General features: G+C 38.6%; 1 protein-coding gene across 1 annotated transcript; it reads left to right on the top strand.

The window, feature by feature from the left end:
- Nucleotides 1-615: 615 nt before the first annotated feature.
- rab27a (RAB27A, member RAS oncogene family) lies at nt 616-22,793 on the top strand. Its single transcript, XM_085269139.1, has 6 exons — nt 616-970; nt 14,775-14,943; nt 17,391-17,476; nt 17,553-17,656; nt 18,193-18,316; nt 20,024-22,793. The coding sequence occupies exons 2-6, from the start codon at nt 14,791-14,793 to the stop codon at nt 20,217-20,219; spliced, it is 663 nt and encodes a 220-aa protein (XP_085125265.1). The 5' UTR covers nt 616-970; nt 14,775-14,790; the 3' UTR covers nt 20,220-22,793.
- The last annotated feature ends 475 nt before the right edge of the window (nt 22,794-23,268 follow it).

Raw genomic sequence — 23,268 nt, 5'->3', positions numbered from 1 at the left:
CAATGTTTTCACCATTTACAGAAATAAAAACTATTCACCCCTAAGAATTGCATCTTTCAGGGATTGAACTCAAGAGTGTCACTGACAGCACTACACTGTTCCAATCCAAAGACTGGGTAGGGTCCTCATCATGCTCTCTTCTGTATACTTTGAGTCATAAGATAGAACCATGACTTAAATGTGTAGTTGAGCTAGGTATTTATCTATCTATATCTAACAGTAATCACAGAATTCTTACTTTTGTTTTACAGAATGTCAGAATTTTAATTAAAAAAAAAGGCAGAATCCTGACATTAATCCCAGAATTCTGACTAAAAATTTAGATCTCAGAATCCTGAGATTATTGTCAGAATTATAATAAAGAAAAGTCAGAATTCGTAATTAATGTCAGAAAAATTATTTTAAAAGATCAGGATTCTCATGTAAAAAGTCTGACTTTCTGTTGGTTTTTTAATATCCTGCATTACATATACTTATGTACCATGCCCCCCTGCCTGTTGTTCGTGGGACCCCTTTGTGCCCGCTACTTTAAAAAATCCTGGAAACGCCCCTGCGCTGAATATCGCGTAATTAAAAAGTGCCTCAAAACGATCACATGGCGTAGTTACAGTTTGCATTGGCGCGGTTATCACTCCGCCGTATGTAGTTATTAGAAAATGTGACGTTTCCTGAGGAGGTATCGTGTGTCAGTTGAAGCAGTGCGGTCTGGTCCGGCTGTGTGTTGTAACTGCCGTTTCCTTCAGCTGACGTTAGCCGTGAGGAGGAGCTGTTTCTCAGCACGACCACACCGACCGAGTTACCACGGCTGCTCACTGCTGATGAGGCTGCTCTCATGTCGACTAAAAGGCCAGCGGCGACGGACAAAGTAAAACTTTCATTTCCTAACTTTCCCTAAAGTCTTCAGGGGCCACTTTTTTAGCCACATTTTTAAAGACGCGACAAAGCGCCCAGCAGCAACGCCCCGCGGCGGGTGAGTATACTCCAGGAAATATAAATCGAAGAAACCAGCCTGTAGCATCTGTCAGCAGTTAGCAAGAAAACTTTTACCTCGCTCGAATATGTTGCTTTGGGACTGCTTGTGTTTGTGTGTGGTTAAAGTAAAGGAGCGCTGGCGTGGGGAAACGTTTTAGCACCTGCTTTATCCTCTCCTCAAATAGCCAGATAGAGCTCGTAGCTTTCTCTACACTTGCTCGATAATTGAGCAGACTGTTGAAACGTGTGAAACTCTGGCTGTCTCCAGCTCTTATCACACTTCTCTGCCATGCTTAGACCAAACTGGTGGCAGCAGTTTGTTTGATAGAGGAAGCTGCCATGCAGTTCTGCCTTCTTCACAGGATCTATGTTAAGGTTTTTGTTTTTTTGTTGTTGTTTTTAAAAAATTTTTTTAAATAAGTGATTATTTCTTGCCTAACAAGTCACGTGATCAGAAGTGACACACACGAGGACCAGCTGATGATTATTAGATTCTATCGGCCTGTTTTCGGTTAATCGATTGGAGCGTGGCAATGGGTTTTGTGCGCCTCTGACTGCCTGCTGCTGATGATAAGTCCTCACAAGGTATTTTAATGACTAGATCGTTGATGCAGGACCTCCATATCCAGTCAAATACATCACTTGTGTAGCACTCTTTTTCTTTTCTTTGTTTTTTTTTTATTTTTATTTTTTCTTGCCTATTATGCTTGAGGTTTATGGTACTGGCACATCCGGATTTTCCCAAGGAGCTGCCTCCTTCTGTTTTGGACAGCTGCCCAGGGTGGGTCTTCCACTTTAGCTTTGACAAATGATTAAAGCTGCTTTTTGTTTGCATGGATGGCAGCCTGACAGAAATGGCCTCTAAATCCATTCCCATGCATATCAAGGTACAGCCCTGAGATCTTTTAGGGTATATTATACAGCTTTTTTTTTAAAGATTTCTTTCTAGACAGCTCTGGACAAGATGTGGAAAAAACAAGACTAAATTAAGGTCAAACAACATGGCAGAGGTATGACATGTGTGATAACAAATGTGATAAGAAAGCTATCAGAAAAGTTTTCAATGTTGTCATTTAAGGACCTTTTTTAAAGAAACAACATAGATTAGTTAAAGCTGCCGCTTAACAATTTTAAAAACCTATAAAAAAGCTTTCCACCATCAGTGCTAAGTCTCATCGCAGTTTGTGAAATGGTCTTAACCTCTAATCTGTTTTTGTCTTCCTGGTAACACTTTTCCCACACTTCTTAACATGTCCCCAAATACGATTTTTCCTCTGTCCAGTCTTGCATGTAATGCTGTAATAACAACAACCTCTGCATAGCTTATTTTTATGTTGACTATATGGAAGCCTGTTTATTGATTTTTTTTTTTTTTTTTTTTTCAGTGGCATAATTTTTTTGTCATCTATCAGTCAATCTTTTGAGTTGGGCATGGGGTGGGCAACATAAACAATATACGATAGAAACGATATAAATTTGGCCAACGATAGAGATTTTGACTATTCCGCTCTACTGTGATAGCGCATGTTGATGATGTCATCAAGCTGCTCCTGTTTTGGTCGAAAGCATCACAGCGGCTAAAACCATTATCATCTGCAAATTATGCCGGGCGACAGTCATAGCAAAGAGATGAAGCACTTTTGAAATATGGGGAAAGCCAGAAACTGCACTTCCTCCACTTCTGTAACATTGATTAATTACTGTTGAATTTTCTCGCAGCTGCCCTATTCCCATGTTGTTGCAGTATATTAATAACTAACCTTGTATTGTGGATGAATAATCGCAGTTGTTCTCCTGACTGAAGTTTGCCCCGTGTATAGCATCCTGCTATGCGATTGCATTTGTCCCTAACCACCAGAATCCCTCACGTTAACTTTTATCGAGTGGAAAAAAAGTTAGCTGTGTCGCTAGCAATCACATAGCACAACATTATATACCAGGTAGTCCAACTTCAGTAACCCTGCAAACGCCACTGCTGTTTAGTTTTCTGTCTTCATTTATGTTGGAAGTGATAGAAGAGCTGTACGTTTTAATTAGTTTCAAAAATCTCTCAGTTCATGCGTACATGTTAGTTTCAAAGTCCAGCTGACTGATGAAAAAGTGACATCTCACCTTCATGAGGACAAACAAACTACTTCTTTGGGACTGTTTCACATTTTTCTATTAGACTGTGTTGTCGATGCAGACAATATAATACATGTACAAACGAGAGTAATTTTGAAGCTGGTGACAGATCATCCTAGCTGATAGAAAGGTGGAATATCAGGTTAGATTAGGAATGCAGGTGTACCACAGATAAAGATGTTCAGATGCAGTTGTTTTAAAGCAAAAGCGTGATGTTTTGTTTGTTTGTTTTTTAGCTTCCATTGGGGTAAATTGGTTAAATATCCTTTTTTTTTTTTTTTTAGTTCACTGCACCATAAAATATACAAAAATAAATATAGCCTAACACTTAATTTAGGTTATAGAATGGGATCTCAACATTGGTTTGCTGTGCAATTTAAAGTTTCCTAGAACTGTAACAATTAGACAACCAAAAATTATTTAAAAACTATTCAGATAATTAAATATGCTTTTTTTTTTCTAAATCTCCTTTCTAAGCTTCCAAATTTTGAATATTAAGCACACCATCAACAAAACAAATGTCATAGTAATCCTCCTTCATTTATAAAATGAAGTTGTTAGTAATGACACCATCCATCTATCGGCCCGTCCAGCCAACCCTGGATGGGTCGCCAGACTGCTACATAAAGGGGCAATTTAAGCACCACCCATTATCCTAACCTGCATGTCACCTTTTGCCCTAATAATGAGATAAATGTACTTAAATCCAGCAACAGGCTTAGTTCGCATCTATGGAGGCATTTCATACCGGCTCCATAGTGTAGTGGTTAACACACTTGTGTTACATGTGACAAGTACAGTTACAAGTTCCCTGGTTTGAGGCACAATTCCAGCCTCAGGAGTCACAAGCTTGTAGTGCCAATCCCAGTCTCGGGGATTAAATGGGAGGGTTTGAGGGTGGAGCCATTAGACAAGTATAACATGAATTACAACTTGTATGTCGTGTCTGCACTATGTGTCTTTACTCTTATTTTAGGTTGTGTAGTGGTTAGTACTGTCACCTCACAGCAAGAAGGGTAGTGGTTCTACTGGCTGTCTGAGGCCTTTCTGTGGGGAGGTTACACGTTTACCCCGTACCTGTGTTGGTTTTCCCCAGACAGTATGGCTTCCTCCCACAGTCCAAAGACACACAAGTTATTAAAATGGTTATTGGTGGACCTCTGAGTCTCGGCAGCACTTGGATTCTTACACTGCAAGTAAAGAGTTCAGATCTCCTACATGAAGCCAGCATGTAATACGTTTATTTTAGGGCGGTGTACATCCAGTGAACGAGGAGGACCCTTGGTGTTATTGATTATGAAAGATTTGCATTTTGTAAGGCAGTAACAAGGACATGACTGCTGCTGCTTCTTCTTTTTGATGCTCACAGCTAATGTTTTCTTGCCTAACACAAGAGATCATACTGTGCTATCAGAGCATCCTTTTCACAGCTATACTAGGTTTGTGAAGTGCTGTATGACTGTGCAATTTACCTCAAACTTTACATTTTAGAACAGTGCCACGCATATCATGTAATGCATTTTCTTGATGTATGATGATGTGCCATTTTTTTGTACTTAAATGAAACGCAATAAGAACGTCTCTGATTAGCTGATAATAATCTGCAGAAATGCGCTGACACAATCTTCACTGTGGTTTTGCTCGACTGTGTCACTGTGACCTGTTTTAGCCGAAGCACATTTCGTATATTGGCTCAAGCTTTTCCGTCAATTTAAAAAGAAAAAAACAAACAACATAAACAGGGTAGGTTTTTTTCTTTTCTTTTTCTCTTTAGTAACATGTGGTCCTGTTATCTTTAGGTACATAGTTGCCAGTTTGCTATATGGTAGCAGGAAAAACCTTCATTAAAAAAGAATACTAATGCTAATAATGAATAAATTCTTTAGTGTATCTTCGTAGATGAAGTATATTGGCCCATTTTCTGAGCACTAAAAACAGTAACTGGTCTATTTGTAAAACTGGCTGCAAGTCCTAGAAGGTTAATCCAGTGCTTTTATTAAAACCATTGATTTAAAACAGAAAGTTTTTTTTTCTCTATTACAGAGTACTTTTTGACTTGTCATAAATGAAGAAGCACATTTTTCAGTTTCTTTTCCAGTGAGACACAATACAAGGACTTTAAACTCCTTTAGATAAACATGATTTTTATTAGTGAACATCTTAACAAATGTAGTAATTAGGTTAACTTATATAATGACTTTTCCAACATTTTGCTGAGGATGAAACAAAAAAGAAATGCTGTAATAAATTCTACTTTAAAGGCTGTAAAGGCTCTCTTGGAGAGAAGAAGGACAACTACTGTCTAAGCGAAAACCCTTAGTGATCCCTCATGTGTCAGAAGTATCGGAACAGCTAAGACACATTTTTCTCTAAACACCACATCTCTGTGGCTTTCGAACCCAGAAATAAGCGGCACCAAAAATTGCTCCACCTCAAGGATCCGGTCCCCTGGCACAAACAGAGTAATGTAGTGTACGCTGTTAAGTGCCTGGAGGATTCCTCTGATTTATACATCCGGGAAACCAAACAACCTCTGGCTAAGCGGATGGCACAACACAGAAAAGCTAACTTGTCAGGCCAGGACCCCATGGGCTATTTACACCGACAGATCAGTGGACACTCTTTCAATGATGAGGATGTAAACATCCTGGACAGGAATGAACACAGGTTTGAGGGGGATGTCAAGAAGGCCATTTACGTGAAAAGAGAAAGATAATCTCTGAATCAAGGAAGGGGCCTAAGGGTATATCTTTCACCATCTGCATCACCAATGCTGTGATTGCAGCCATTCCTCAACTCTGTGAATAGTACACATGGTTACTGATCAATGGTCTTTGATCAGTAGTTGTTGATCAATGTTCATGACAATTTGCATATTAATGATCAAGAAACTGACCTCACAGCCCATGTTTGTCAGTGGTGCTAGTTTCAGTCATTGTGCAAATGTACTGTTTGTAAGATTGGAGAAACCTGCAGTCAGCTGAGACTGAAGGGGTCACTTGGATGAGTGACAAAACGTTTCTCGCCCAGATAACCAGAATCAGCTTTTGGGGTAAAGGCTCTAGTGTTTACTTCTTGATTAAACTATTTAGATGGTTTTTGTAGTCACTTTAGTTGTTGATCTACATGCATGTGAGCAGTTCAGCCACACTTCAAAATTTACATCATTTCCAAATATTTGGGACACTGATTAAAAGATAAATAACAAGCAGTGTGCAATAATTCATATTTACACTTTATACCCAAGTAAAAATACTACAAAGAAGAAAAATTATGCAGAATTTCAGTTGCGTGCTAACACGTTTCAGAAACAACACTTTGCCCACTGTGTTGCATCACCTCTTTAACAACACTAAGTATATGGAAACTGAGTGAAACAGTTTTACATTGTTGCTTAATTCAGCAGTTGCTTAACAGTTTGTAGCCCTCTTTGTCATTTGTTTATTGTTATGTAATGCACTATTGGATGGCCAGTATGGACTGCTGGCAGGGCAGTTTAGTACCTGAACTCTTACCACAGAATGGTGCTGTTGAAATATGTGGCCTGCTGCCTTTTGCTGGAAAAGATTGCATCTGTACACATACTGTTCCAAAGTCACTGTAAGTATATTGTTTGGCATTAATGGTGCCTTCACAGGTGGGCGAGTTGCCCAATGTGTGTGCTCTAATGCCTTCCATAACATCACAGATCCTGGAAAAGGATTTAATTGGTCAGGCTACGGGACAGTTTTCCATTCAGTCCATTTTAAATTAGCCTGAGCCCAGAGAAGTTGGTGTGTTGTTTGCATTTGTTTTGTCTTTGCATCGGTGGCTACAGCGAGGAGCCATGCTCGCTGATGGTAGCTTTCAGAAGCGCTTCTGAGGAGATTTCTCAGTATTTTAAACAAGGTGTGGAAATACCACAATTTTTTTTCCCACTATTACGCTATAACATTTCTAAACTACTTCTTACAGTTTTTCACAGAGTGAACTCCATCCATCCTGTACAAGATGCTCTATTTCTTCTCGTTGTGGTTTTTTTTTTTTTGTTTGTTTTGGGTTTTTTTTGTTTTTTTTTGTGGGCCCTATCTGGACTTTTTTTTTTTTTTTTTTTTTTTTTTTTTACAAACCTGTTTCTGACCTGAAAAAAGTTAAAGGATTACACTAGTTTTTGCTTTGATGTGATGTTGTGGTGTTTTAATCGGTTATATGGTTTAAATGTTTATGTGGAAATGGAGTGGCAGTTAACCCCCAACAAGGAATTCATGAAACCTCACAGTAGCATTTAAAGTGTGCAGTTTGCCCTCCTGTTTCTTACAGAACTGCCTGTGCTTGGACTCACGCAGAGACTTTTCTGCATGTTTCAACGTGCTAAACTTTTGGTACCTTCACACCAGTCATTAACTTCTTTTTTTTTCTTGGCATCTCATAGGCCAACTACAGGGTTTAGGGCTCTGGCCTGAAAGTTTTCTAAAGGGCAAAAACAGCCCCTCCTCCATGTTTCTCTGTAGGCTTAGTGTAGTCCTATAATCTTGTTGGAGTTCTTTCCCTGGATTTCTCCAGACAAATTTTCAACCATCACATCCATGTAGGTCGAATTTAGACTACAAAAGGTTATGTCTGTTTTCTTATGTTTTATTTGAAATTAATCTAAGCTGTCATATTTAGTGTTGGGTAAGTTACTTTAAATTAGTAACTTAGTTACTTTTGATAGAAGTAACTAGTAATATAACTAAGTTACTTCAAGTTACTCGTTACTTTCCCTAGTAACTAGTTACTTTGAAAGTAACTTTGGTTTTACTCAGAATTCTCTTGTTAATGTGTTGCTTCTGTAACTGGATACCCAGCAAGAGTGCCAGTCTTCTAGCTTGCTTACTTGCCACAAGTGCACTGTGCCACCTACCAATAGAAAGGAAAAGATAATGTGCATATTTCCACGAGAGAAATCCCACGCCTGGACCGTCGTTGACCGCCGCCATGATTCTAGCCTACATCACAGCGTCATGTGCGCTTTTTACATCCAACACAAAAACTGCAGTCGTGGTGCTTTTGATTGTACTCAGAACTCAGAAATTCTGCCCTCTGGTTTTACCTACATATTCCTATTCAGACTGCAGATAAGCTGCATACAGGGCTGGACTGGGACAAAAAAATCGTCCTGGGCATTTTGACTAGAGACCGGCCCACCATTATAGGAAAAATCATAAAGCCTTTGATTGAAAACAAACACTGTTGTGACAGTGATGTACACTGTCTTGATGGTATATATGCATCAATCTATCAATCGTTTGTTGTAAGACTCAGATAATTATTTTTTTTAAAAGCTAGACATTGTAAATGAGAATAAGAAAGAAAAGTATTTCTTTGTGCCCCCCTCTCCCTGTTAATGCCCTACCTGGCCCCTGGCAACACTTTGCTAGACCCGCCCCTGCACAGTTACCAGCAGCTGTCAGCTACTTAGAAAAGGATCCTGGTGTTATTTGTCTCTCAGAAACAGTTCATAACTTCCCTTCAACTCATTCATGTTAACTAAAAGTTAAACCTGTTTCTCCATCACCTGTTCAGCTCTGATGATTCAGTAAGGACATCTCCTGGTTTCATCTTCATGTTTCCCTCTCACCACATATCCAAACGGATATCATGACCAGCAGCTTTTACAGCTGTGGCTCCAGCAAACATCAGCTGATACTAGAAAGTAATATTAAATAAATTCTAACAACAGCTGATCAAGCTTAAACGTGCTGCTGTTGTTTAACACGACATCTGCTGGTTTCTTCTTTGTGGCGCGAAGTCGGCGATAAAAAAACGAGAGAAAAGCCGATCAGCTGATCATTGATCAGTTTCATGATTGAAGTAGAAACAGGAGAGGGAGGGGGCGAGAATGAAAGAAGAAGAGGCAGCTGTGCAGCAAAGACACAGAATAACTCCAGCTTTGTGTCTTTTTCATTGTAGCTGAAGTCCGGGACAAACGGTGTTCCTTTTCACCTCAATACAAAACGCGTGATATTTTTTCTGAATACGAGACAATTCTGTTTTTTAGGGGACGGTTGGCAACTCTATTTTGTTCATAAGGTTAATTATTAAAGTTCAACATCAGTAACATAGCACTCGCCCAGCTGTATAGAAACTCCGTCATGATAGCTAGTACGCAGTATGAAAAAGTCAGCACAACAAAAATAAACTCCACCTAAACTTGGTTTATATCTGACCCAGATAGACTGCAGGTCATAACTTCTTACCTGAAGTTCAGTTCACCTGACACTCGGACCGGCGGCCACCTCGGGTCTCTCCTCTTGCCTCCCCTTTCCCTGTCTGTCTTGTCTTAATGTTGGTTTAAAATGGAGCACTGTAACAAAAAATAATTTCCCCCAGGGATCAATAAAGTATTCTGATTCTGATTCTGATTCCCTCAACCACCTGCTGGCCTCCACCACTTGCTAATGTTACTGAATCTGTGGAAGCTCCGCGATAGCCACCACACGAAGTAACGAATAACGAGCCTATCTAAATCCCAGTAACGATTAACGCGTTCCTGATTTTGGCATAATAACTAGTTACTGTGCTCGTTACCACAATGGTAAATGGCCTGTATTTATATAGCGCTTAATAATAACGTAGTTACTGTAACGCGTTACTTAATAACGCGTTAGTCCCAACACTGGTCATATTGTTTGAGCTAATACATGGTTCTCAGTATGAACTTGTCTGATAGATCTTGTTGATCTCTGTGGTGAAGAATCTAAATCTGTAAAACACAAACATGAACACGCTGCTTTAAGAGCAGGAGTTTCAAGATGGCCGTTACGCTGATCTTTATATGGTGGATTCCTATATTAAATATGCATACCCTGACCTTTTGTGCTTTTTTTTTTTTTTTTTTTTTTTTTGTGGACCAGTAAAAATATACTGATGGCCCAGTGCTGAGCACTGTGCTCTGATCTGCATGATTTCTTTTCCATATTAGACATAGCCCCTCAATCTCACAGAAGCCCCTTTTACCTACTTTTCTAATCATTGCTTTAGGAGGAGCACCCAATCCGAATAAAGTATGGCTTAAAGAGAGGGTGGTTTTAAAATGAGAGGTGCAAGTGAGGGGCTGCTCCAAGGCCCAGTATAAGATGAGCTTATTTTGAACTTTGCAACACTATTCCCAAAAATATGCAGATGGAAATGGGTATAATAGGGCTAATCTAACACACTATAACTTTACATGTCAGTTATTTTAATTTCAGACTTCTAGGTTATTGCATGTTTATGAGATTGATTTTGTGTGTGTGTGTAAACATGCAAACAAGGTTAAATATTAAATATGTGTCATTAAGTTTACATTTGTATTGATAAAAGATAATAATACTGATATATCCCCTTTATTTGAAATGTAGAATGAAAGTAGCTTCTTTCAGGATTTATGTAATGCTGATTGCAGTTGAGCCAACCTGAGTTTCTTCCAGGAGACCTAATGGAAACACCAAGGCTTTTAAAGTTATTATTAAAACCTTGTTTAGAAGTTTTAACCCGCCTGAGTGAAAACGGACACACGAGAAGGAATGTAGACGTCACTGTCGTCTGACTTGGTGCTCTTTGCTCACTGTTTATGGCCACATCCGTGCTTAAAGCAGGCATTTCCATCTCAGGGTGTTTATCGTGGATCCTGATTTTGCACTTAGTCTTAAGCTGCTTATTATAGTCCCAGATGGAGAGTTCAATGAGCGATAGAGTGAAAGAATGTAAGACTTGTCTGAATGCTTTTCTATGCAGTGGTCATATGATACATCTCCGCCATCTTTTAACTGTTTTGATTGGACCTATTCGACCATTACAAATGAAAATGTTACATCCAGCAGCTACAACACAGTCCGTGTCTTATTGAGTTAGGAGTCTAGTGTCCTTATGCTAAGGTAAAAACAAATTCAAGTATGTAGAAAATAATATAATTTGCTCAGAGAATTTGTAACTACGTTAAAGCTGTAGGAACATAAAGCATTGTCTGTGTCAGAGTGCGTGTCTTTAGTCGGAGAGGAATTTAAAATGCTTCCTGTCACCGTGTCAGCAAGATGAAACCACTCTTCCGTCACACACAGATTAGCCCCACATTGCCATTCACTGTACAAATCTAAGCCTGGAAGGCACTTAAAACTCTAAAAGAAGGAATGCATGTATCTTGCCAATTTTCACTGTAGTTTAATAGAACATGAGTCTATTTAGTCAGACTATATGATAAAGTCTGAATATGTCCTGCAGGTTTTAAATGTGTCCTTGATTCAACACAGCTGATCTAAATAGTTAAATTACCTTCTCAACATGTGTTGATGTTTTCCCAGAGGCCTGGTAATGAACTAATCATTTGATTCAGGTGTGCTGACCCAGGGTGATATCTAAAACCTGCAGGACACCGACCCTTGAGGCCTGGAGTTCCCCACCCCTGCTCTAGTATCTAAAGGGGTACTTAACAGTAAAAGAAATTTCATTGGTCCTTTTTGGAGTTCAAAAAGATGTTCCTACATAAAACAAAATTTTGAAGACTGGTTGCATTTTGCCCTTTTACAGACTAACAAACAATTACACTGCAGAGAAAAATAGCTCTAAGACTGATCTTTTGTGACGTGGTTAAAGGTTTAATGTGCCTTTTACAGTGCTCTGAGTGTAATGTTGTGGTGAGGTTGAATGCTGCGGTTGGTGTCTGTGGTTACACGGTCATGTTTAGCGCAGTAGATCCGTGGTTAGCATCTTATTTTACAGCAAGAGGGTCCCGGGTTTGAAGTCTAGCAGAAAGTCTGAACCCTTCTGTTTGGAGTTGTCATGCTTTCCAAGATGTTTGGTTTCGCATGTGTTGGCCTAGTAAACAGTTCCACACAAGATTTTTTTTAAATCACGAGTTTTACAAATTGCTTTAAAAAAAAAAAAAAGTTTTTTATATTTTTCTGTTTTTTACTTCAGATGATCTGGAGCTGGCAGGTTGAAGACTAGCTAATGTCTGAGCACTGTCCCGGATCTGAAAAGTTTTAGACCGCAGATAAGTCCTCTTCATGTGTGAAGAGGACTTGTCAGTGTTGTTATTTGAGAAAGCATCAGAAAATAAATGCAATTAGAGCAGGGCGATATGGCCAAAAATATTTATCACGATATATATTTGAAAATTTGCGATAACGATATAACCGACGATATAATTGATGCGAGACAAAATACAACTCCACAACATTACTAGCGCAAAAAGACAACCTTCCATTTATTTTCACTTAAACAAGAAGCTGGTTTTTATGTACATTAAAGCTTTATAAAAATGTAACAGTGCAAATGCAAATTCCTTGCTGAAAGTTTAACCAAAAGGCATTTCCAGTAGAAATGGGCTGACATATCCTGAGCATAACCACGTATAATATGGTTATATGGTTAAAAAGAGGTGCTTTGCAACATTAAACTGCAGTGTGCAGTACGCATTTTTCGGACCATAAGGTGCACGGGATTATAAGGCACATTAAGCGAAACAAAGCAGTCAGATAAATCAAACTTTATTAAACTCATTCTTCTTGCTTCCTCCACTTCTGTACCATTGATTCATTAATGTTGAATTCTCTGCAGCTGCTCTATTCCCATGTTGTTGCAGTATATTAATGACTAACCTCGTATTGTGGATGGATTATCTCAGTTGTTCTCCTGACTGAAGTTTGGTCCGTTTACAGCATCCTGCCATGCGATTGCATTTGTCTCTAACCATGAAGAACCTTCACGTTAACTTTTATAAGTGGAAAAGTGTTAGTGTTCGTCCTCCAGCTTCACTGTTTATGTTATGCTAACATAGCTGTGTCGCTAGCGATCACGTAGCACATCATTATATACCAGCTAGCCCAACTTCAGTAACCCTACAAACGTCACTGCTGTTTAGTTTCCTGTCTTCATTTATGTTGGAAGTGATAGCAGAGCTGTACGTTTGATTTTTTTCAGAAATCTCTCAGTCAGAACATGCTATATCATGCTTAGGTAACTAGCGAAACTAGCGAGCTAACTTCCGCTAGCTTCCTGCTAACTTCTAACTCCGTTAAATGTAATAACTTTTGTTTTCATGGATGCCTGGAAGTTAAACTTTATAGTTACACCTGGTAAAGCAGCAATGCTGATCGTTTTATTAAAGATGAAAGAATTTAGACAGTTTTTAACTCTAAGTGATGCTGCAGTGTTGTTTGACCTGAAGAATACGGAGTTTAGGACCCAGATTACTCCCAGATTTAAGAGCATCTTAGTCCGACAAATATGACAATAACAACGGCCGCTTGCATGTTCTGCAAAAAAATGTGCTTTGTTGTGTATCTGACGGACAAACACCAAACCAGTTCCACATCACGGAAGTTGCACCATTTTTACAAACCAATTCTGGTTCATCTGTTTCACTCAACAATCGGCCATGTGCGTATGAAAACAAAGGCACTGCGCATGCGCGTTTTACTCCCATTCTATCGCGATATTTCATTTTCCTATCGTTGCCTAACATTACACCGGTATTACCGTGAACGGTATAATATGGCAATATTGTAATTAAATACTTTAAAATCTGCTGCTTGGACTGGAGAACGGTAACTTACATTATCTTCACACTGTAGTGGAGCCAGAGCTCTAATATTTATCTAAGACAGGGTTGGGGGAACTCCAGACCTTAATGGCTGGTGATCCTGCAGGTTTTAGATGTGTCCTTGATTCAACACAGCTGATTCAAATGGCTAAATTACTGCCTCAACATCTCTTGTAGTTCTCCAGAGGCCTGGTAATGAACTAATCATTTGATTCAGGTGTGTAGACCCACTGGAGTTCCCCACCCCTGATCTAACATATGCAGATCTTTACATCTTTAGAAACTTGAAAGGCTGTACACAGAGAGTTGGTCAAATACTGGTCCAAACGAGCTGTCTCTGGGATTGTCTGTCAGCACACTGCTAAATCCTGCTCTTGTAATTCCCATCATTCAGTAACATCTGACAGAAGTCTGCTTTAACCAGCACCAAGTAATTCATACAGACGGTATATATGCAACTTTTTTTTTTAATTCATTTAAAAAAAAATAAATTTATTTTATTTTTTTACAGTTGTGCATTTCATTGATAATATGGTCGGTCCCCCCCCCCAAAAAAAAAAAAAATCCACTGCACACTAGGCCCTGCCATACGGCACAACATTTAGCAACAACTGGATTTGCGTAACAGAGCGCCTGTCTTTGGCACTCCACTTCTAGACTTCTGGTTCTTACTGATGAAGACATAAATGTCTATGTGGCAACTATAGTTTTAGCAAATATGAACAACCACAGGACTAATTAATACTTTAGCAGTGAACTGTTTTCTATAGTACATAAACACATCTTGTTTTCCTGGTGTGTGCATGTTTGCGTTTAACCTACAGCATGTACTGAATAATAATAATAACCTTTACACAGACACAGTAGTTCATTGGTACTTTTGCTCTTTTCATGATGAGTGTACCTTTTGAATATTAAACGTGTCATATATTGTAGAGTTTCTGTGTTTGAGGTTTTTGGATAAGACATGTACTAAAACTTTACAAGAGTTATGTTTAGTTCTAGTTTTGTACTTTTTCACTCCACTCTCTGCTTAATTTCTGAAGAATAGAGATATGACTATGGCTTCACTTTTCCATTTATATTTATTTATAAGATTGTTGGCTGACTGAGTTGTTTTGTTCATGTGTTTCAGAAATTAAGGCCTCACTATGTCTGATGGGGAATATGATTACCTCATCAAATTTTTAGCCCTTGGTGACTCTGGCGTGGGGAAAACAAGCTTCCTGTACCAGTACACAGATAGCAAGTTTAACTCCAAGTTCATCACTACAGTCGGAATAGACTTCAGAGAAAAACGAGTGGTGAGTCGGTGCTCTTTCATTCAGCTCTTCTTCTTTGGCATCAAAGCAGTTTAGGAGGACATCAGGTGTGAGGGAAGTGACCTTAAAGAAAGTCCAGCAGACCCAAAGCTGTTTCCACTTGATTACAAATCGACAAACAATGTTTAAAACACCAAAAACCTTGAAAGACCAGATGTTAGTCACTGGATAAAACAAATAAATTTAAATTGCAATCTACTGAAAACCAAAGCAAAACTATTTTGACGTTTTGAACACACTTTCTTAACTTCATAAAAGATTTAAATATAACAGAAAGTAATTATGAATAATTGTAAATGTAAACCATCAAGTGTTTGGTTTGTTATTTTTTGAATGGACTCAGTTTGCATTTGTTTGTTTTTTTTTTTAAATAAATAAGAGCTGTTTGCATATGGATAACCATGTACAGCATTAAGACAAATGGCTTCCTTTTTATTTTCTTTTTTGTTTCTGACTTTCTGTTTTAATGTTGTCAGTGTTTTTGAAATCTTAATGAACATATTACTCCACTCTCACGCTGTACAGGAAGCCTGATCAGGAGCTTAAACAGATTCCCAGATCATTCACTCCACGTTACAAAACCCTACCGGTGAATGTTGCAACAGAAAGTAATGACTAATACTGCTGAGAAGCAGGCAGCACCCTCCTTAAGAATAAACACTTCATACCATTGGCAAACAGCTGAGCACATCTCATATTTACTTTAATGCTGCTGACCTTCAGCTCTGAGAAGAAAACCTGCTCCTGTTATATGTATCGGTCATTATCTTTCTTTTCAATGCTTGGTCTGAAGGATTTGAATGTACCTCTTTTTTTCTTTTTTTTTTCGTTAAACATAAAAACTTTACTTTTAAATATAAATGAGTGCACAGCTGGGGAACATTTTGTTTTTTTGTTTTGGGGAGATGAACAGAAAACATTTTTTTTTTTTTTTTTTTTTTTTCCCCAGCTGTTTTTTTTTTTTTTTTTTTTAAATTAATACATGGGGTAACTGCACTTCTCCATCAGACACCAAGCTGCAGTTTTGCTCAGTACACTGTGTTTAAGAATGGAGGAGGAGGAGAAGCCGTGATGGAGGATACACAGGCAAAAGTTTACATCAGAGGTGTGAGACACAGCTGGAATATAGAAACCACAGAGGAAGGAGGACTTTTGGAACAACTTGTCCTTATTATATTCATAAGTTGTTTCAGCTGTTTAAGGTGTTCAGAGTTTTTGCACCTCACCATTTGTGAGAATTTTAAAAGAACAATAACATCTTGAGAGTGATGTAGATTTTATTGAAAATATATATATTAAATAAACTGACACTGGTATCAAGTTGTGCTGTAATTTGACTATAACAAACTATTCATGCAACTTCAAAATGAGGCTCAAAAATCAGGAAAACATTTTCTTAAATGTTTGCTGCCTCAACTTCTTCCTCCCGGTGTCTCTACTTGCCTACTCCTCTGCTTGTATCTCTGGTGTGCGGAGACACAAGGAGTGGAATCATAGAGAGAGACGAGTTCCCACTTCAAGCGTTAAGTCACATTTCAGCTCATCCGGCTGCAGGACTGATGAGCTCCTGCCACGGGGAACTGTCCGTCGTCCATCTGTGCTCACATGAGTCATTACTCCTCCTACAGTGTGGGTCATTATTTAATCAAACTTGCACACAATGAGAGCTCACACAATATAAACTCATTATCAAGGTCACATTTGCTGTTTTATGGGCAGTTGTCTCTGACCTTCTAATTATTAAAGTTTGATGAATCTACAGTTTTTGACAAACTCTGTAAATAATTGTGTCAACTATCCATCATCTCAACGTTGGCCATAGGTGATTAGCCCAGGAGGAGCCTTCTGCTCCTGGTTCATGGTTCCTGCTTCTCCAGGAAATTTTAAATGTCATTAACATAATTTTCCCTTTAGTTTCACTGCATTGATTTATGATGGAAATGTCAGAATTTTTGTTTAAAAAAAAAATGCAGTCATAAAAAGCACAAACTGGCAGTACTCTAATTATTCTCACATTTTCTCATTTAACATTTAAACGCTCTGTCAACACTCATAGGCATGATTCAATGATTCATTCCTCTCTCCCATTTTTAGTTTGACAGCTCTGATTTGGTATCTGATAATTACATTTACACGGATCCCCTGTTCATAACTTAATTTAAACTTTACTTTTGAATAGTACAAAACTCCCTGCACAGTCATAAATATCAGGATTATCATAAGATTCATTAGCAAACAGAAACACCTCTAAACTCCTCAAACTGGCTGACAACTAGCTTGGTTTTCAGACCTTTTCTATCATCGTCTTTGTTTTGTTTCTTTTTCTCTCCCCCCTCTTGTTCCTACATGGTTAATGGGGTGGCTATATCCTCAACATCCCAGTTTAATATCTGTTAAATTAAGTATATGTATATTTTTCTGTTTCTAAGCTGTACAAATCACCTGGTCCAGATGGCACATCAAGCAAAGGACAGAAGATCCACATGCAGCTGTGGGACACTGCAGGACAGGAGAGGTAAACTCTGTTCTAACTTCTTGATCTCTAACTTTTGTTTTTCTCCATTAAGTGTTTTTTCTTCCTCTGATTTCAGGTTTCGAAGTTTGACGACTGCTTTCTTCAGAGATGCGATGGGTTTCCTCCTCCTCTTCGACCTCACAAACGAGCAAAGTTTCCTCAACGTCAGACACTGGATGAGTATGTGTCCTAATGTGTTGAGCTGAAAGCACATTTTTAGTCATGAAAATGGAAGAATTAACAATCAGTTCACCGCTGGTGTAATTAATAAAAAGTGCACCAGTCACTGGATATTTACAAGGGCACCTGTAGATGCCCTTCTACTGATTTGTAAAGAAAGTAATCCAGATTTTATTTCTTGCCTGGCCTTCATCTCTCCACCAGGTTTTATGAAATTCAGCTCTGTAGCTTTTCAGTAATCTTGCTGACAGACAGACAAACAAACATCCACGTCGGCTCTGCCTTAGCAGAGAAATAATCTGTTTCTTGTTGACTGTGCACAAAGGCTTATTATGTCCGACTCGTGGAGTTTGGTTTTAGACCCAAAGTGTAATTAAACTTTTAATCTCCCTCTTATTACTCTTTCCCTACTCTAACCCCAGCTGTATCAACTAGTACGTGAATGAAACCTTGATGTGTTTGCCACTATTTAAGATATTTCCATGGAAACACAACTTTATGCATTTAAAAAAAACAACAACCTCTGATCGTTTCAGGTCAGTTACAGATCCATGCATACTGTGAAAATCCGGACATCGTTCTGTGTGGGAACAAATGTGACCTGTCGGACCAGAGAATGATCAGTGAAAACCAGGCTCGTGAACTCGCCGAGAAGTACGGGTACGTCTGTCTGCCTGCCCGCCTGTGATCCATCTGTACATGAACCTCTCCCTCAAACATTTGCCAAGGAGGCAGTGGCCGCTTTGTTTGCCAAAGTTCATGCAGGACAATGTTGAACTAAATTAGTCCTCCTTGAAAAACAAATATTTGTGCACACGTGTAAAATATCCTGCTTGGGACCCATCAGACACACCTTTACTAAAAATATAAACGATGCATTCAAGTATATGGCATCTCTGCCCATCTGCTCTGAATGTATATGTGACATGCTTTGAGTCCTCAAGTAGAGTAGAAAAGCACTGTATGACAATCAGCCAATGGCCTTGGCAATAACTTCTCATTTATATCTATAAATGGCATCATGTCTACCTGGCAACCACCTAACAACGGACTATAAAATGACATTTATACAGTCGAGGACGACCTCAGCTTTGCAGATGTCCCACAGACATTTCTCCCTTTTTTTTTCTTTTTTTTTTTGTATTTATTTTAAATGAATTTATTTACTTTTAATATAGTCTGTGCCATATTTATCTGTTCATTTCTGTTTACTTAGCCTAGCAGGGCGAAGGACACTGTCTCAGCTGAACTCTGGACACGCGCACACATACATATACACTGATATGCACACACTCATCCCCCCTCCCTTTCCAAACGCCTTCGATGCTTATTCCCTTCCGATGCTGCACCCTTTACCCACCCCTGTTGCTTGTCATGTGTTTCTTTGGTGTATTAAGAGTTTTTTTTCATGTGCTATGTGCAGAGGTGTTTTTTCTGTTCTCTAACTGATCTCCCTGTTGGAGCTCAGTCTGGGGGGAGTTATTATTTCTCCTCATCTTTCCTCATGTGGTGCATTTCTCCATTGTTATACCTCTCTGACCTGTCTTCTCCATGTGATGTTTTGTGTAATGTATGTATGGTCGGAGGGTAAGATGGTGCCGCCATTGCGTGCAATAGGTCGACAGCCTTATGAAATTTCCCCTTGTGGGACTAATAAAAGGTATATCAATTCAATTTATATAAACAATATCTAACACCCTTATCTCAGTGTGGTTAAGTATATCAGTTAACCGACTGATCAAACAATACTGTAGCAGTCCGTGTACTGTCGTATTATTATATCTGTGTATTTTAATAAGTACACAGCAGCAGATGGGTAATCCAAAGATGAAAACGTCTCCAGTAAGTCAGTAAATGACCTTTTTTTGCTGCTAATTAGTTTAGAAATAACAGCGTCAGGCTGTTTCAGGAAAACACTTAGCTCCATTTCACAAACTTAATCAACATGCTTAGTTCCACAGCTCTGCACATAAAAACTAACAAAATCAATACTCATGTTCTCAACTTCAGCTCCATGAAAGTCTTGTCCTGAACGCCTTCACTGCGTCAAAACGGCGATCCTTCAGCTTGAATTTCATTTTGGGGTGGAGTCGGATCTGGCGAATGGGGCAGGTGGGGAGGGTAAAATTGTTTCGGTGTGCCCTTCTGTGAGCGGGGCGACGTTCAGGTCGTTTCGATGAATGACTCTGGACCAGTGTTTCAATGACCTATTATTATTATTATTATTATTATTATTATTATTATTATTGCTTCTTATGAGCAGAGTTACAACTTTTTAATTGCACTCCTACGTCAACAAAGGTTTGAGCTACACTATAGCTGCTGTCTTTGATCCCTGTTTTGGAACTGAAAAATGTTTCCGTGCAGAATCCCGTATTTTGAGACGAGTGCTGCAAACGGGGATAACGTGAGCCAGGCCGTGGAAGTCCTGCTGGATCTCATCATGAAGAGGATGGAACGATGTGTGGACAAGTCCTGGATCCCCGACGGGACTGTCCGAGCTAACGGACCCTTCACCCCAGACCTCTCAGAGGGCTCCGACAGAAGCAGATGTGCATGTTAGGTTTATTTTAAACATCTGTGTTCATAGTGTGGGTGGGAAATGATGAAGAGGTGGGAGTCTGTATATTATTATTATCATTATTATTGTATGCTCTGTGATGATCATTTGTGCCATTCAACCAGTGTGTTACACATTTCCATCCAGTTTGTCAGTGCTGAGTTAAATGCCTTTTGGATTTGGGCATTTAACTTGAATTGATTTAATGAGTCTTTTGAATGATTAATTCATGCTGGTTGTGATTTTGGGATATTTATTTCTTATGATGAATAGCTTAAATTTCCAGATCATATATTCAAAGGTGAACTGCAATGCCACAGGTTTTATGAATATACTTGCTTTAGAGATAAATTAGCTATTTATGGATCTTTAGGTTATGTTCTACTGATGCTCTTCTGAATGTTAAGCTGTAATCTCACCGGTGCCACAGCAAGAGGAAATGTAGCTCACAGTGACCATCCGGTGTTAGCTAGATGGACAAGTTAACACTCTTTAATTTCCTTCCTAAATCTTTGTGCTTGTTTGCCTGCAAAATTACAAAACTCTGTTTCACTAAATCATCTAAACTTTATTATGTACAGTTAAGTCCAATAATTACTAAAAAAAAAAAGTACATTCAGTAGTTAGAATGAATTAAATAAAGTGATTTAAAACAGGGCAATAACTCAGGAACGGGGATGATTCGGGTTATCTATCCTGCGGCTGAAAACAGACGGTTGCAGAAAATGTTTAAAAACAAACTTTTGTGCATATTTGGACTTTTTTGGGCTAAACATAATACTCAGTTTTATATTTTAAGCTAAAATATCAGTGTGTGGACTTTCAGATTACTTTTGAGGAATATTTTGGAGACTAAAAATGATCAAAATGGCTTCTGATTAAATAAATGCAGAAGCCTGTTGTTATCCCAATAATAACACTTGTGTCTGAAGAGAGGCTTTGACTAATTTCCTGAATTTCACCCAGATTTTCAGATTTATCATCATTTGTAGTATTCGTAAAGTCCCGAAGACCTTGACAAATAAATATTTATTACTCCAGAGGGGCGTATTACGAAGCAGGTTCAGCATATCCAGGCTTCCCTGGCGTTGCCTGGCTGAATAAAACTTAAAAACCCAGTGGTGTGGTGGGAAAATCAGGCTTTCTGCTTCAGACTCTGAGCACACTCGCATAAAACAGCGTTTTTGACAACTTGTTTAATGTCTGAAGCTTTTAAACATTCAAACGCTACTCGGTGTGTTCAATTCCGATGATTTCCCATCACTTTAGTTTATCGGCAGATTAAACCGAATGTAAATTATAGAATAACTACGATAACTCAAGAAGGATGTTACCTAGGATTTTCAAACTGTTTCTACTGCTACTACTGAAAATGTCAGATGAGTTCAAATCTCAGTGAACTTGACCTCGAAATCAGAGGTCAGAGCTTTTAATGCGACCTGACTAGATTACTGTGGTAAAACAAAAGTTTCTGCTCGTATTTACAGTATGCTCCAAGTGCTAAAGGAACACATTTCACACATGAAAGCTGCAGAGCCTTACCTCACTAACGCGAAGCCCAGCTGTAAGGTTACAGCAGTGCTAACTGTGCCTCACACTGTTGCTGAAATTCAGGCGGCTATGCAGAAATTTCACGTTGGCTGCTTGATCCAAATCTGCTGCTAGTCTGTTTCACACTGCTGGGTTTGCAGCTACTAGATAACAGGTTAGAAAACCGATCAGTTACATTTTTAGGCTTTATTCACCATGTTACAAAATCGTGTTCACATTGATCCGGTGGTAGACTGAAGTGAAGGGAATTTAAATATACTAACTCAAACTTTATTTTACTGCTGAATGTGATTGTGATAATTGGAGATTAACGATTTCCTACAGGATTACACTTGGTCTTCCATTTTGCTGTTTAGATCTCTATCACTTAGTCTGTCTAAAGTTGGTGATACACCGGAGACTCATTTCTATGCAGAATTAGAGGGAAATCATACATCAAAAGCATCTTTTTATGTGAGTGTACGCAAAGCCTGAAGCAGAAAGTTAACAAAGAAAGCTGATACTGCAGGTTCAGGTTTTGTTAAGCTAGTTAACGCCAGAAAAGCCTGGCTATGTTGAGCTTAATTTGTAGGAATCCCCTCTGGCTTGTCCTTTGACTGTGTGTGGATACTGTTTATTTATCAGCACCTGTGGATATAAAAACAAAAGCACCTGTCGCTGTTGCTTAATTCTCAGCTCTTTCTTGGTTGCACACTGTTGCTGAATGTGTTTAAAACTGATGCGCTCGGATGCTGTATTATATTTAGGGCAAAAAAATGGGGCTTGCACTTTAGTTTACAATCAAGGTATTCATTTAATCTTTCAGATCAATTTTGTACCTCTGATATTTACATTAAACACTGAAGTTACATTTTATTTATGAAAGTTTGAGAGTGATGTTTTAGTTGAGTCACATTATTTGTCACCGAAAATGAGATTTGATCACATAAGAAAGGCAAAACTGAAATGTGTCATTGTCAGTTGTGCCATACTTTCATATGCAAAATGTGTAAATTATATCCAGAAATAAACATTTGTATTTATGTATCTGACTGTTTTATTTAATTATTTTCCAATTCTGAGTATAATTAATACCAGATGCTTGTTATGTTATCTGTGCCAATATTCAAACATGCAACACTGACACTCTGATTTAAATTCACAGATTTGTACAAAACCTTTCAGACATTTAATGAAAAATTAATACACATTTCTTTAGCTTGTTGTGAGTACACGAGAGATGGATTTTTTTTTTTTTTTTTTTCACCATTTCTGTAGCAGGAGACTGCTTCGGTTTTCCCCACAGGCCGCTACAGTTATAGCTTCCTAAAGTCTCATGTGTATATAAAAAGTATGTTATGACTTCTTAGAAACAAAAAATAATTCTGAAATAAAGGTTTTAACAGCAGGACCTTGGGTGTAGTCAGTCAATCACATGGCAGCAACTAATTTAGGCATGTAGAGATGGCCAACATAACCTGCTGAAGTCAAATTAAGCATTAGAGAAGGGAAGAAAGGTGAT

The sequence above is a fragment of the Mchenga conophoros genome, linkage group LG1 (genome assembly GCF_057382185.1).
Source record: "Mchenga conophoros isolate Kocher_MC1m ecotype Shallow Benthic linkage group LG1, M_conophoros_male_GT1.1, whole genome shotgun sequence".
NCBI lineage: Eukaryota > Metazoa > Chordata > Actinopteri > Cichliformes > Cichlidae > Mchenga > Mchenga conophoros.
Note: the sequence above shows the minus strand (reverse complement) of the source record. Positions and strands in the feature narration are given on the sequence as shown.